Source organism: Tachypleus tridentatus, chromosome 13 (assembly GCF_004210375.1).
Source record: "Tachypleus tridentatus isolate NWPU-2018 chromosome 13, ASM421037v1, whole genome shotgun sequence".
Classification (NCBI taxonomy): Eukaryota; Metazoa; Arthropoda; class Merostomata; order Xiphosura; family Limulidae; genus Tachypleus; species Tachypleus tridentatus.
Window position 1 is genome coordinate 173,791,244 of NC_134837.1, and position 14,170 is coordinate 173,805,413.

General features: G+C 33.8%; 1 protein-coding gene across 6 annotated transcripts in view; it reads right to left on the reverse strand.

Annotated features, from left to right (window-relative positions):
- HDAC6 (histone deacetylase 6) overlaps positions 1-14,170 on the reverse strand; it is a 77,694-nt gene that overhangs the window by 14,734 nt on the left and 48,790 nt on the right. For all 6 annotated transcript variants that reach the window (XM_076474300.1, XM_076474299.1, XM_076474298.1 and 3 more), the window contains 4 exons: positions 6,606-6,671; positions 6,080-6,139; positions 2,353-2,442; positions 14-120 (listed from right to left, as the gene is read on the reverse strand). In XM_076474300.1, the coding sequence (XP_076330415.1) occupies positions 14-120; positions 2,353-2,442; positions 6,080-6,139; positions 6,606-6,671 (323 nt within the window). The remainder of the gene's footprint in view (positions 1-13; positions 121-2,352; positions 2,443-6,079; positions 6,140-6,605; positions 6,672-14,170) is intronic.

The following is a 14,170-nucleotide window of genomic DNA, read 5'->3' on the forward strand; positions in this document are numbered from 1 at the left end:
ACAAGAACTTTACCTTGGAGAAACTTTGATAGTAGAGGGAATAGGAGTCAAAGGATTTCCTAATAATGCATCTGTACAGCTGCAAACTGCTTCGGATATTGTAGTCAAGTTGTATCCACCCTGGTAAAAACAGATGCAAATAATCACACATAGTGATATCCTATTTTTGTATTTCAGCCATTAAATAATGAAACACTGTCTCATTTTTATGTCCCACTTAATAATACAGATTGAAACAAGCCAAGGAAGTCATATCTCACATTTTAATATCTGATAAGTAAGTAGTTAATGTTTCAAAAGTGTTCAACTGTTATTACCTTTCTTGTATCCTAGCTTAAAATAAATACCCTTGTCAAGACTGTTATCTAGTTATACCTTTGTATTACATTACCCTTGTCAAGACTGTTATCTATTTATACCCTTGTATTACATTACCCTTGTCAAGATTGTTATCTAGTTATTACCTTGTATTACATTACATTTATAAAGACCGTTATCTAGTTATACCCTTGTATTACATTACATTTATAAAGACCATTATCTAGTTATACCCTCGTATTACATTACATTTACCAAGACCGTTATCTAGTTATACCCTCGTATTACATTACCTTTATCAAGACCGTTATCTAGTTATACCCTCATATTACATTACATTTACCAAGACCGTTATCTAGTTATACCCTTATATTACATTACATTTATCAAGACCATTATCTAGTTATACCCTCATATTACATTACACTTATCAAGACCGTTATCTAGTTATACCCTTGTATTACATTACATTTATCAAAGATGGTGCAGAACCCTCCTTTCTTATCCTCATCCTTACTGGAATATAGATTAGTAAAACAAAACTGGTTACATTTTGCATTCACCCTCAAGCAGTGAGATCAATTAAGGCTTACAGGTGTTAACAGAACTAACAGAGAATTAGAAATAAGACATGGCTGGCTAGGGACTTGTCTTCAATATATATACAAACTTACACAGGGGCTGTCAGCAGTAGTTAACTCTAATTTTGAGCTGACAGACTAGAACGTCACACACTACTATCTCATGGGATACTCTAATCAAACAGTGAGATGGATTTAACTGTGATTCTTCTAATGCTGAGAGTTCATAAAGTTTACTATTAGGCCATCTTGTTATTAAAGAGAACTGTTATTAATCAAATAATAGCTTAAAAGTAAACTTTAAATGCAAAGGTTTTCCCCCCATAACAAATTCTAAAGCACTTGGATTTATAGATCCCAGCCACTCCATGGCCCTGATCATGGAACGTTCCACTGATTAATGTGGAGTTGGTCTGCTGCTGGCTTATTTTCTGTCCTGTTCTGCTTTCTCACCCAACATTTTCATACTGTCTCACCTCACTTCATTGCCTCAAACAAGCCAAATTAAAATACAAGAAAACTTCCACATACAGATAAATAATCTTCCACGAGCAGGGACAGAGAGAAACTACAACATTTCTGATCACCCCTGTGGAGGAGAGAATTCCTCAGACTTCTCTCTCTCTAAACTAACCCCCTGTCAAGATTTTGTTTCATTTAAATGCAAAGTTACACAATGGGCTATCTGTGCTGTACCTCTATGGGAATTGAACCCCAAATGTTACTATAATTATATAGCTCACAAGTTTAAAACAGTCACCATGGGAGAAATACAATATAAAGAAATGAGGAATAGGTTGAATCTGTAGATTAGGGTTAGTTTAATGTTTAAATTCTATTTTATGAATGCATATCAATTTTTGCAATCAGTTTGTGATAACCATAAAAACAAAATGAGACAAGGCTATCTGGAAGTAGTCTTAAGATGAACATGACATGTCATTTGTACTAATACTAAATACATTTTTTGTATACCAGTTTAAATGCAAAATATTTTAGAAAATATACATAAAACTGATATTTTGACACAACTGGACATTTTTTACCACAAGAAAAAAACAAAACACATTTACTGTTGGATATACACTCCAACATGTCTGTGAAAAAATGACACAGTAACAAGTTTTTCATGCAGTAGGTCTACATCTATAACTAAAATCATTACCTGAGCCTTTAAAGAAACATTGTATCATTTCTATGTACAAGACAAAAATTCTCTAACCCATTGACTGTGGCTACCCTAAATCCAAGTGGAATTTTTGCAAGCCATACACATTATACAGCACACCCACATTCAATTGGTGGAAATGGACTGTATCTTATACTGATAACCAGCAGTCAATGAGTTAAGTAATCAAGAACTGGATATTTCTGTGTAACGTTTAGAGAAAAAATGTATCTCGTGTGTAGATAGAACACTTTTACATTAAAATAAAACAACAATAAATCTTACCTCTAAGGCTAATATTATTCTTCCATTAGCGAGACAACTCAGCAAATGGGTCATGTGGCCGTAACATTCAGGAGAAACACAGCAACTGCCCTACATTTAGATAAGTACAAAACAATAAACACAGGATACACTAATAAAGAGTAAATGGCTTAATCATACTACAGAAGTACAGTAATAAACTAAACTATCAATCATACTACAGAAGTACAGTAATAAACTAAACTATCAATCATACTACAGAAGTACAGTAATAAACTAAACTATCAATCATACTACAGAAGTACAGTAATAAACTAAACTATCAATCATACTACAGAAGTACAGTAATAAACTAAACTATCAATCATACTACAGAAGTACAGTAATAAACTAAACTATCAATCATACTACAGATGTACAGTAATAAACTAAACTATCAATCATACTACAGATGTACAGTAATAAACTAAACTATCAATCATACTACAGATGTACAGTAATAAACTAAACTATCAATCATACTACAGAAGTACAGTAATAAACTAAACTATCAATCATACTACAGATGTACAGTAATAAACTAAACTATCAATCATACTACAGAAGTACAGTAATAAACTAAACTATCAATCATACTACAGAAGTACAGTAATAAACTAAACTATCAATCATACTACAGATGTACAGTAATAAACTAAACTATCAATCATACTACAGATGTACAGTAATAAACTAAACTATCAATCATACTACAGAAGTACAGTAATAAACTAAACTATCAATCATACTACAGATGTACAGTAATAAACTAAACTATCAATCATACTACAGAAGTACAGTAATAAACTAAACTATCAATCATACTACAGATGTACAGTAATAAACTAAACTATCAATCATACTACAGAAGTACAGTAATAAACTAAACTATCAATCATACTACAGATGTACAGTAATAAACTAAACTATCAATCATACTACAGAAGTACAGTACAAACTAAACATGAACAACAATGTGTAAACATTATTACGAACAGATAATGTGAACCATGATGTGTAAACATACTGATAAACAGATAATATGAATCATGATCTGTAAACATACTGATGAACTAAAAACATGAACAATGATGTGTAAACATACTGATAAACAGATGACATGAATAATGATGTGTAATGATGAATAAATTCAGTTCTATCTGTTCTAGATAACTACCAAAGGTTTTACTCCAATAACAGCATTGGGAATATCCTGTCTTATCAATATTATCTTAGTGAAGATATTGAACTGGTAAACATACAACAGAAATGTGGTACAACACAGACACTAAACCCATTATCATTCACTATCCATGACCAGTTATGAAACCACACATTGCACTGATAGAATACACTTTGAAACAATGCAGTTCCATATTAAACATCCAACTAAACACCCTGAAACAGCACCACAAGAAACATCCAGCTAAACATTCTATTAAAGTAGCACATGAAACATCCAACTAAACACCCTAATACAGTACCACATGTAACATCCAACTAAACACCCTAATACAGTACCACATGTAACATCCAACTGAACACCCTAATACAGTAGCATATAAAACATCCAACTAAAACCCCAATACATTAGCATATAAAAAATCCAGCTAAACACACTAATACAGTGCCACATGAAACACCCAGTTAAACATTCTATTACAGTAGCATATTAAACATCCAACTAAACACTCCAATACAGTACCACATGAAACATCCAGTTAAACATTGTGTTACAGTAGCAGAAATGCCAACTATTTCAAATGACTGAGCGTAATGATTGTAGACAGAGCCCTTTATCATTTGCGGCTACTAGGCCTGGCCAAAGTCTCTAAGCTGTTTATTATTATATTATTATTATAACTATTATTATTTATTACTGCTATAGACTGCTCATTTATGACTGGATACAGTTTTGAGTCATCCATATCTGTGGATCCATCAGTGGCTAAACTGTAAACACTGTTAGTAAGTATGCTTGAAATCATTTTGTCATCTTCACAACCCAACATTTGTACAATGGCTGTAGTTTTGGTTCTAGCACAGCCATATTTTTTTGCTATATCAGAGTCTGGGAACATTTTTCTGAATAGATGTCCTGCATGATCGGCTACAGCTAGGGGTAAATTATGAGCAATGATCAATTGCGTGAACATCACTTCTGCATTTATGCATAAATGTCATTAACTGCATTGTTTTTGTCTTCGCCTCAGCCTCTTGTTGGTGAGATGCCGATTTTGTATATCTGGAACAATCATTTATCCCACATGCACCACAGAAAAATCGATGTGACAAACTGTACAAAACGCATGACTGTCACTGACTTTTGATGGAATGACTGGATATTTTGCACTATAATCTTTCCTAAATTTTTGATTTACAGTTTTAGTCCTTTTAGATTTGCCATAAACAAGACAATCTGGTGAACAAGGCAACTTTTTTTTCGCTCTTGTAAATGATCACATTGGTGTTTCTATGCCACTTAGAAAACAAGAAATACCCATCTACGCAAGCACTGACTGGTTGACAAGCACTGATGACGTAACTATGGATTCCCCCACGTACCCAGTATGGAGAAGCACCGCACTCAAACTATTGGTAGACATCGGAGATACAAATATTTTTTTATTATTTCAAGCACAAACATGAATATTGCAAGTAGCCATTTGGACTATGTCTTTTATTTATTATCAAAATTTATTTGTATCTCACTAGAATTTTTCTTTTCACCCCTTTCAAGCCCTGGGGGAACAATTTTTATCACTTTATTGTATAGGCCTATATAATATATAATAATTTGAGAGTTGCAACAAGTCATAATATTTGTCTGTATGAGCATACAGTCGTAATGTATACACCAAAATCGTAATGATTGGCATCGTTGCAGTAGCACATAAGACATTCAAATAACACCCTTATAGTACCACATTAAACATCCAACCACCCTTTTTAGTACCACATAAAACATAACTTCAATAAAGTACAACAGATTAAAAAAAATTCAACCAACCACATTTATATAAAACTATGTTAATACATACAACCATTCTCACTAATGCAGTCGAACATTAAAACATCTATACCACCACTCTAATGTAGTATCAAATATTGAAAAATTAAAAACAAAGTTTTGATATGTTAATACATACCAGCATAACTTAAGTTACAAAAAAAAATGATCATGTGATATTTAGTTAAGTCTTTAATTTTAAAGATTTTATTTTTATTTCAAAATTTTAGGGTAAACTGATTTTCAAAGAAATTATTGAAAATTTTTTTGATTCATAGTAAAGTTCAGAAGTAACTCAGCACAATGGTAAATGAACGACTGTACTTGGCCTTCTATTGTTTTAAATTACTTCTTTAAAATGAACTAGACTGACAAGAACACACAACTCATCACAAACAGCATTACAATGAAATCAACCCAGTTACACCTAATTTTGTGAACTCACCAAAGGATAACTACTTCCAACACCAAACAATGACATGAACACAACTCATTATAAGAAGACAAAATCAAATAAACCTACTTATAATTAGCATTACATATCATTAGTTTAAAAGGTCAACTCACCACAGGATAGTTGCTTCCTATACCAAATAATGACAGGAACACAACTCATTATAAAAAAGACCTAAAATCAAATAAACCTACATACACTTGACATTATATTTTCTTATTTAAAAAGGTTAAAGGTCAACTCACCAATGGATCATTCCTTCCTGCATCAAACCCTGCTGATACTATCACTAGTTCTGGATTGAACTGAGGAAAAATAATAATAATTTAGTTATACTACATGTTGAATAATCTAAAATGTAATTTAATGTCAACAAATATAATCGGTGTATTTAAAATCAGGTTCAAACATTTATTTTTCTGCTCTGTGTAAATAGCAGAGCAATGTGTAAGAAAACTAAATGACAACTCTGTGCCATATTCTCTCTACACATGTGTAGAATAATTAATATTTCAATTTGTAATAACTTTATTTGGCATGAGTGTGAAAACCAACTGGTAAAATGATGTGTTAGTACTAACCTGATAACCAACTGGTGAGATGATGTGTTAGTACTAACCTGATAACCAACTGGTAAGATGATGTGTTAGTACTAACCTGATAACCAACTGGTATGATGATGTGTTAGTACTAACCTGATAACCAACTGGTAAGATGATGTGTTAGTACTAACCTGATAACCAACTGGTATGATGATGTGTTAGTACTAACCTGATAACCAACTGGTAAAATGATGTGAAAAATGGCTGATAGATATTCTCCATCTCCAACCCCACTCTAAATAAAAGATAAATGCAGATCACATTAAATGGCAAACTATAAAAACAACAACAGATCTATGATAACAGAATAACACTATATTATACAAACTATAAAAAAACAACAACACATCTATGATAGAAGAATAACATTAAATTATACAAACTATAAAAACAACAATACATCTATGATAACAGAATAATACTATATTATACAAACTATAAAAACAACAACAGGTCTATGATAAGAGAATACTACTATATTATGCAAAATGTAAAAACAACAACAGATCTATGATATGGGAATAACACTATATTATATAAAATATAAAAACAACAACAGATCTACGATATGAGAATAACACTATATTATACAAACTATAAAAACAACAACAGATCTACGATATAAGAATAGCACCATATTATATAAGCTATAAAAACAACAACAGATCTATGATATGAGAATAACACTATATTATAAACCAGTCTTGAATGACAAGAAAGTTACACAGTATTGAAAAGCACATTTCTAAAACACAAGAGGTTCTGATTACAAACAACCACCACCTAAAATTGCAAAGACTCTTTAGATAATCCCAAAAACTGAGATCCAGGTGGCTGAATAAATAAAAGTCAAAATTTTCTATTTCCTTCTTACTTAAGATAATCAACAGAGAAACATTCAATGTAATGAGACAACTTCTTTTCATCATGACGAGAAACCCAACTGAAGTAAAAATGTATCTCAGGAGAACTATTATGGGTATTAACACTTTTAACAATAAAGCAGAGAACAGTTAATGACCTTGAAGATGATCTCAGATGGTCCAAACGTTTTTCACTGCTTTATTACTAAAAGTGTCAATACCCATACCAGCCATCCTGAGATATACTAAGACTCCTGTTTATACTAAACATGCCGATTAAAAGAAAAGTATGTGGATGAAGTTCAACATTTCTGTTGAGTACAAGTTGCTTACTGCATCATAAAATTCATTCATCAGCTGATCACAAAAAAATACAGCTTTATGTTAATTACAAAAGTTGAAAATATAAAGAAAACATGGATATTTTTAAAAACTTAACAACAAGTCAAACAGTTGCTTGTGTGCCATTAAAAATTACCCTTAAAACATTCTATTTTGGTTTGAGCAGTTTGTTTGATTCTTTTGGTGCTGCACTTATACATAAACAAGTCTCCCTGTGGTAAATTTATTTTTAGATACACAATGATATATAAACATATAAGATGTTATATATTTATTTGTATCTTATTTATTACATGTCATTCAACACAAAGGTGTTCTAGAGATAACTGCTTGAAATGTTTCACACGTGTTATGTTCTCAGAAAATATCAATTTAAACTACACTATGTAACAAAATTTTTACTTTTACTTGTTCTTAGACAGAAAGTGTTATTTCCCAATTGCTTATGCCTAAAGTAAATGGAAAAAGATCTGTTTTTCTCTTCAAGGTTTCCAGAACATTCAAGATAGATTCAGCTCTGAGTAGCTGATAGCGAATTTTCTCGAACTTACAAAAATTTTCAAGAACCTTCTAGAATTTTCTAGAACTTTCCATAGTAATATATATAAAGGGGCTCACCACTCACCACTTCAGTTTAATTCTAGCTGCCTAAGTGAACACATAGACCTATCTGATTTTATCAGAGATGGCATCAAGAAGCTGCAAGCACTCTCCAGATGCATTCTGCTATTATGTGGCCAATTTATCAAGACTAGCATAAAAGTACTCTGTGACAGCATCTGCTAAAATGTGTGAAGCCTACAAGACATATTTTGGCATGCCTGTCAGGGATCAAGACAAACCCTTGGCACCTCATTTCACCTGCAAGCACTGTAAAAAACTCTGGAAGGTAAGATGGACAATTTTTGCTTGCTTGAATAGTAAAATTTTATATTATACAAAGTTTAGACCTTTTAAAATTTAAATATCTTTTTATTTCCAATAGTATAGAAAAAATATCACATAAAATATTTTGCATGAACCTCTTACACATTAGTTGTGGATGAAATAAATTTATTCTTCATAATAAAAATTTTATTTTGCTCTTTTCCAAGATGGTACAAAGGGGAAAAAAGAGCCATGAAGTTCACTATTCCAAGAATTTGGCATGAATCCACTGACCACTCAAACAATTGTTACTTCTATATGGTGAACCCTTCCAAATGTCGGGCTGGTAAGAATGCATCTGCTATCACATATGCAGACCTACCATCATCCATCACACCAGTGCCACACTGCCCTGAGCTCCCTGTACCCACTCCACCAGAAGGAAAGCAGCCATCTTCAGAAGAGAGCAACAAATCAGAAGAGGAGGTAAACACTGAAAATCCAGATTACAATTTCAGAGGTGCAGCTGGTGAGAGAAACCCATACTACCCCAACCAAAGAGACCTAAATGACTTGATCAGAGATTTTGGTCTAGCAAAGTAAAATGCTGAGCTTTTGAAATCTGGGATCAAGAAGTGGGATTTGTTAGATGAAAGTGTGCAAGTCACAAGTCAGAGGAAGCATCATCAACATTTTTCAAACCTCTTCACTCGTCAAGATTGGCTCTGATTCTGCCTGCCACAGTGTACCCACTCTGTGCGAGGTAATTGGAATTGCCTATATTCCAAACAAGTGGTGCCTCTTCATTGATAGCTCATCCAGAAGCCTCAAAGCTGTGTTGCTCCATAACAGGAATAAGTATCTGTCTCTTCCCCTGGCTCATTCAGTGCACCTCAAAGAGAAATACAACAGTGTCAAGACCTCAAAATGGTGGCATTCCTGATGGGTCTCCAAGGAGGCTTTACCAAGTTTCCCTGTTATCTTTGCCTTTGGGACAGCAGGGACACCTCAGCTCATTACAACAGGAAGTATTGGCCACAATGGAATGAGTTCTCTGTGAGGAGGCACAATGTCAAGTGTGAGTCACTAGTGGATCTCCAGAAGGTGTTGTTCCAACCATTGCACATAAAATTGGGTCTTATGAAACAATTTGTCATGGCTCTTGATAAGGAGTTTACAGCTTTCAAGTACCTTCGAGACTTCTTCCCGAAGCCATCTGAGGCAAAGGTCAAAGCTGGTGTCTTCGTTGGACCACAAATAAAGAAGATCCTGGAGTGCACAAAATCCCCAAGAAGTTCAGTAGGAAGGAAAAAAAAGGTTGGGGCAGCTTTGTCACAGTGGTTCGGGGCTTATTGGGCAATCAAAAGGCTAAAAATTATGTGGAACTGGTTGAGGCTCTGGTGAAGAACTACAGCAAAATGGACTGCAGGATGTCCATATCTTTGACACTCATCTTGATAAATTCAAGGAGAACATGGGAGCATACTCAGAGGAGCAAGGAGAGCACTTCCACAAAGATATACTGGACTTTGAACGTCGCCACCAAGGAGCATATAATAAAAACATGGGAGACTATATTTGGAGGCTGATATGTGAAAGTGGTTTACATTATAGTCACAAATCTTGTGAAACTACTCACTTCTAAACATTTTGGTATAACTTTAGTATAAATACATGTAAATCTTGATTCATATGTTGTTTTATTTAGACATGATGTAAATGAAAATGCACACATTTTCCCATTTTTACATAGAAATAGGTTAATTTCTAAATTTCATTATCCAGGTCACAAAAGCAAAGTTCGAAGGGAATAATGGCCATTTTCTGTACTCTTACAACATAAGCAATTAAGAAATAACACATACTTTCCAGGAACAAAATTTGTGTTACATAGTGTTATTAATGTGTATTTGTTTTTGAACTTTCAAAATTAATAAGCAACACTAAAAACATATCTCAATACATTTACTTAATGTCAGTATCTCCAAGGCTATAAATGGTCTTCTCACCCACATATTCATTAAATCTTTTGTCATCAGTTAGTATCACAGAAGTTTAGAACATTATGTTAAAACAGTTTTGGAGACTCATCACATAATTATGGTACATGCTGCTTCATCAGATCACCGTCTATGTGATGACCATCCATCTTCACAATCGCCTTGCAGTATAGTTTCAACTGCAAAAGGCTCCATTATACAACTATCATGCTCAAAGCATACTCATTCTACATTTATGCTTTCCATAGTCTACCTAATATAGGAAGATAACTGTTTCTAGGCACACATTACAACAGTACAACTGCACAGAAATCCACATGAGATGCATACAAAGACTTAAACAGTGTGTTTTGTTTGGAATGACATGGATACCTCTTCCATTTTCCAAATTTGGGAAGTATCACTGAAAGCTTTATACTGGGGAAACAGTACTCTGTTAGCCTTATTTCTAGATGGAGATACTCCATGATTATGTTGCATATAATTGGTTGGGGTCATGGAAAGCTTTTTCCACTAATCTTTACTTTTGTGAATTCCCACGTTACAAAATTCTGCACCTTGCTTATCATGTTTGTGGTACAATCTTAAGCAGGTTTCTTTTTACATGGTCCTGGTGTTCCAAGTCGATCTATACTTCCCTTTCAATGCTACTTGAAGGTCTTGGAAGTTTTAAGTCCTCAATCCAAACCCATCTTTATGATCTGAATACTTGAATACTTTTTGATGGAAAGAATTTTTATCCATTTGTATCAGAAGTGGTTAATTTTCACTGGCATCATACTTCTGAACCATGTCAAACTTTATTCTGATACATGGAATTCCACCATGACTTTCCACATCAGCTGGGGTTGTAACATGACTCTCTTGATCTGCATATCCAAACTGTATAAACCTAACATAACTAACCTTCTTTACAGTATGTAGAGCCAGCATTTAAAAAACTAACTTGCCTGAATAGCTTATTGATTAAAGTAACATAACAGACATCTTTAAACAGTAAGGATAGGTGAATGTGTAATAAAACACCATTTGTTAAAATTTAACAAAGCATCATAGTTAGGAACAGCAAGAGACCTATTTGGTCCATCTCAGCCATCCTATCCTCCAGGCCAAACTAAAGCTATAAAAAATAATTAAAGCCAGCTCCCTGCCTCCCACATCTTATAAAGCTTCCTCCCACACTCACTCAAATTCACCACCTCCATGGCATCCAAAGGCAAACCACTCCATCTGAAAAACAAAATTGTCCCAATCAAAGATGAAATCTACACCCTGTCCAAATCCACACCTGCACCCTCCAGTTTCACAGTTCCTGCTGCTGAGCATGAAAAATGTCAATGCATCAACAATATCAGTTTCCCCCTACAATCCCAAATATTTGAATCAGGTCCCCTCCAACTCTTTCTTCTTCAAGAGAAAACAATTTTAAGGATCCCAACCTTCCCCCACATGACAACCCCTTCATTTCAGGCACTATTTCAACATGCCTTCCCCAAACCACCCCAAGGCAAGGAACCCAAGATTGAACACAAAATTCCAAATCTGACCCAACCAGTGATAAAACTCCAACCACTCAAGACCTTTATTCAGTATTTCTGTACATATTTCCTGGATGGCCCAAGAAACGAATCAACCACTACACTAAGATCCCCCTCACAACACCATCAAAGCTATTCCCACCTAAACCACAATCTAACTATGTCAATCCACATGCAACATCTTGCACTCCTCACAATTAAAACCCATCTGCCACTTACCAACCCAACTCATTAAATGATCCAAATCCTCCTGTCCTGCAGAGCAGCAGCATCCCCTTCACAGCCAGCAACACCCAAGACCCTGACATCATCAGCAAATCAAAGTAACTTATTGACCATTCTCTTATCCATGCCACCAATGCAAATCAAAAAGAGCAATGGTCCCAAGACTAATCCCTGAGGAACAGCACTTGAAACAGCAACCCAGTCCAACTGTACTCCACTTAAAACAACCCTCTTCCATCAAGCCACTCCCCAACCAATCAGCCAACCCATTCCTCACAGCCACAAAAACAAATCCCCCCATAAGTATTCAATGTGGCATTCTGCCAAATACTTTCAAAAAATCCATACACATCAAATTCACATATCCACCCTCATCCATACACACAGCAGCACCCCAAAAGATTTGTATGGCATAGAATTTCAAAGTTTCTAAATAAAACACTTCTTGCTCTAATCACACCTATCAAACACTGAATACCAAGCCCCTGAACCAGTTCCAACCATTGCACTACTTATAAAATCAAAACAAACACTCAATATCAAAACCAAACACCAACAGCCTGCTATTAACACCACCAAACCCTAGCTCAACAATCAACCAGCTTCCAGACTGTACCTATTAAATAAAATAATGTGTCTAATCTGTCCCACAATCACAGCATGGTTTGAACTACAACCAAGCCTTAAAACCATTATGTGCACCAAGCCTCATCCAATGTTATACTACACATTACACGACTAAAATAACTGAAAGAAAACTTTAAAAACCTAAATTATTTAAAAATTACAATACTGCAAAATGAAGTTCAAAAAACAACCTTTTAACAACTTAAGGAAAACAAACATGGAATTTACAATGTTAGCCATTACATCTAGTATAGGGAATTCACACTGTTAACCATTACATCTAGTATAGGAAATTCACACTGTTAACTATTACATCTAGTATAAGGAATTCACACTGTTAACCATTACATCTAGCATAGGGAATTCACACTGTTAACCATTACATCTAGAATAGGGAATTCACACTGTTAACCATTACATCTAGAATAGGGGATTCACACTGTTAACCATTACATCTAGAATAGGGGATTCACACTGTTAACCATTACATCTAGAATAGGGGATTCACACTGTTAACTATTATATCTAGAATAGAGAATTCACAGTTAACCACTACGACTAGTATAGGGAATTCACGCTGTTAACCATTACACCTAGTATTAACACCAAAGGTTACAGCTTAAATTATAAAAAAAACAAAACAGACTACCATTAAATCTAGAATTAGCACAAAAAGTTACAACTTAAATTGTAAACAACAACAGGTTACCACTACATCTAGGATTCAAACAAAAAGTTACAACATAAAGTGTAAACAACAACAGGTTACCATTACATCTAGAATTAGCACAAAAAGTTACAACTTAAATTGTAAACAACAACAGGTTACCATTACATCTAGGATTCAAACAAAAAGTTACAACATAAAGTGTAAACAACAACAGGTTACCATTACATCTAGAATTAAAACAAAAAGTTACAACATAAAATGTAAACAACAACGTGTTACCATTACATCTAGGATTAAAACAAAATGTTACAGCTTAAACTGTAAAGAACATGTTACCATTACATCTAAAATTTTAAAAAAGTTACATCTTAAACTGTTAACAACAGGTTACCATTTCATCTAAAATTAAAACAAAAAGTTGAACGTTCACATATATAGTCATTCCAACTGTTACAATGTTTATAATTTACCATCAAAATACTTAGGTTCATACCTTTTAGAATTCTCACAACCATTACTAATACCTTTGTACATATTATTAACAAATCATTGTAAAACAAAATGTACACTACAGTGAAATTACCAATGAAAGAAACATTTTA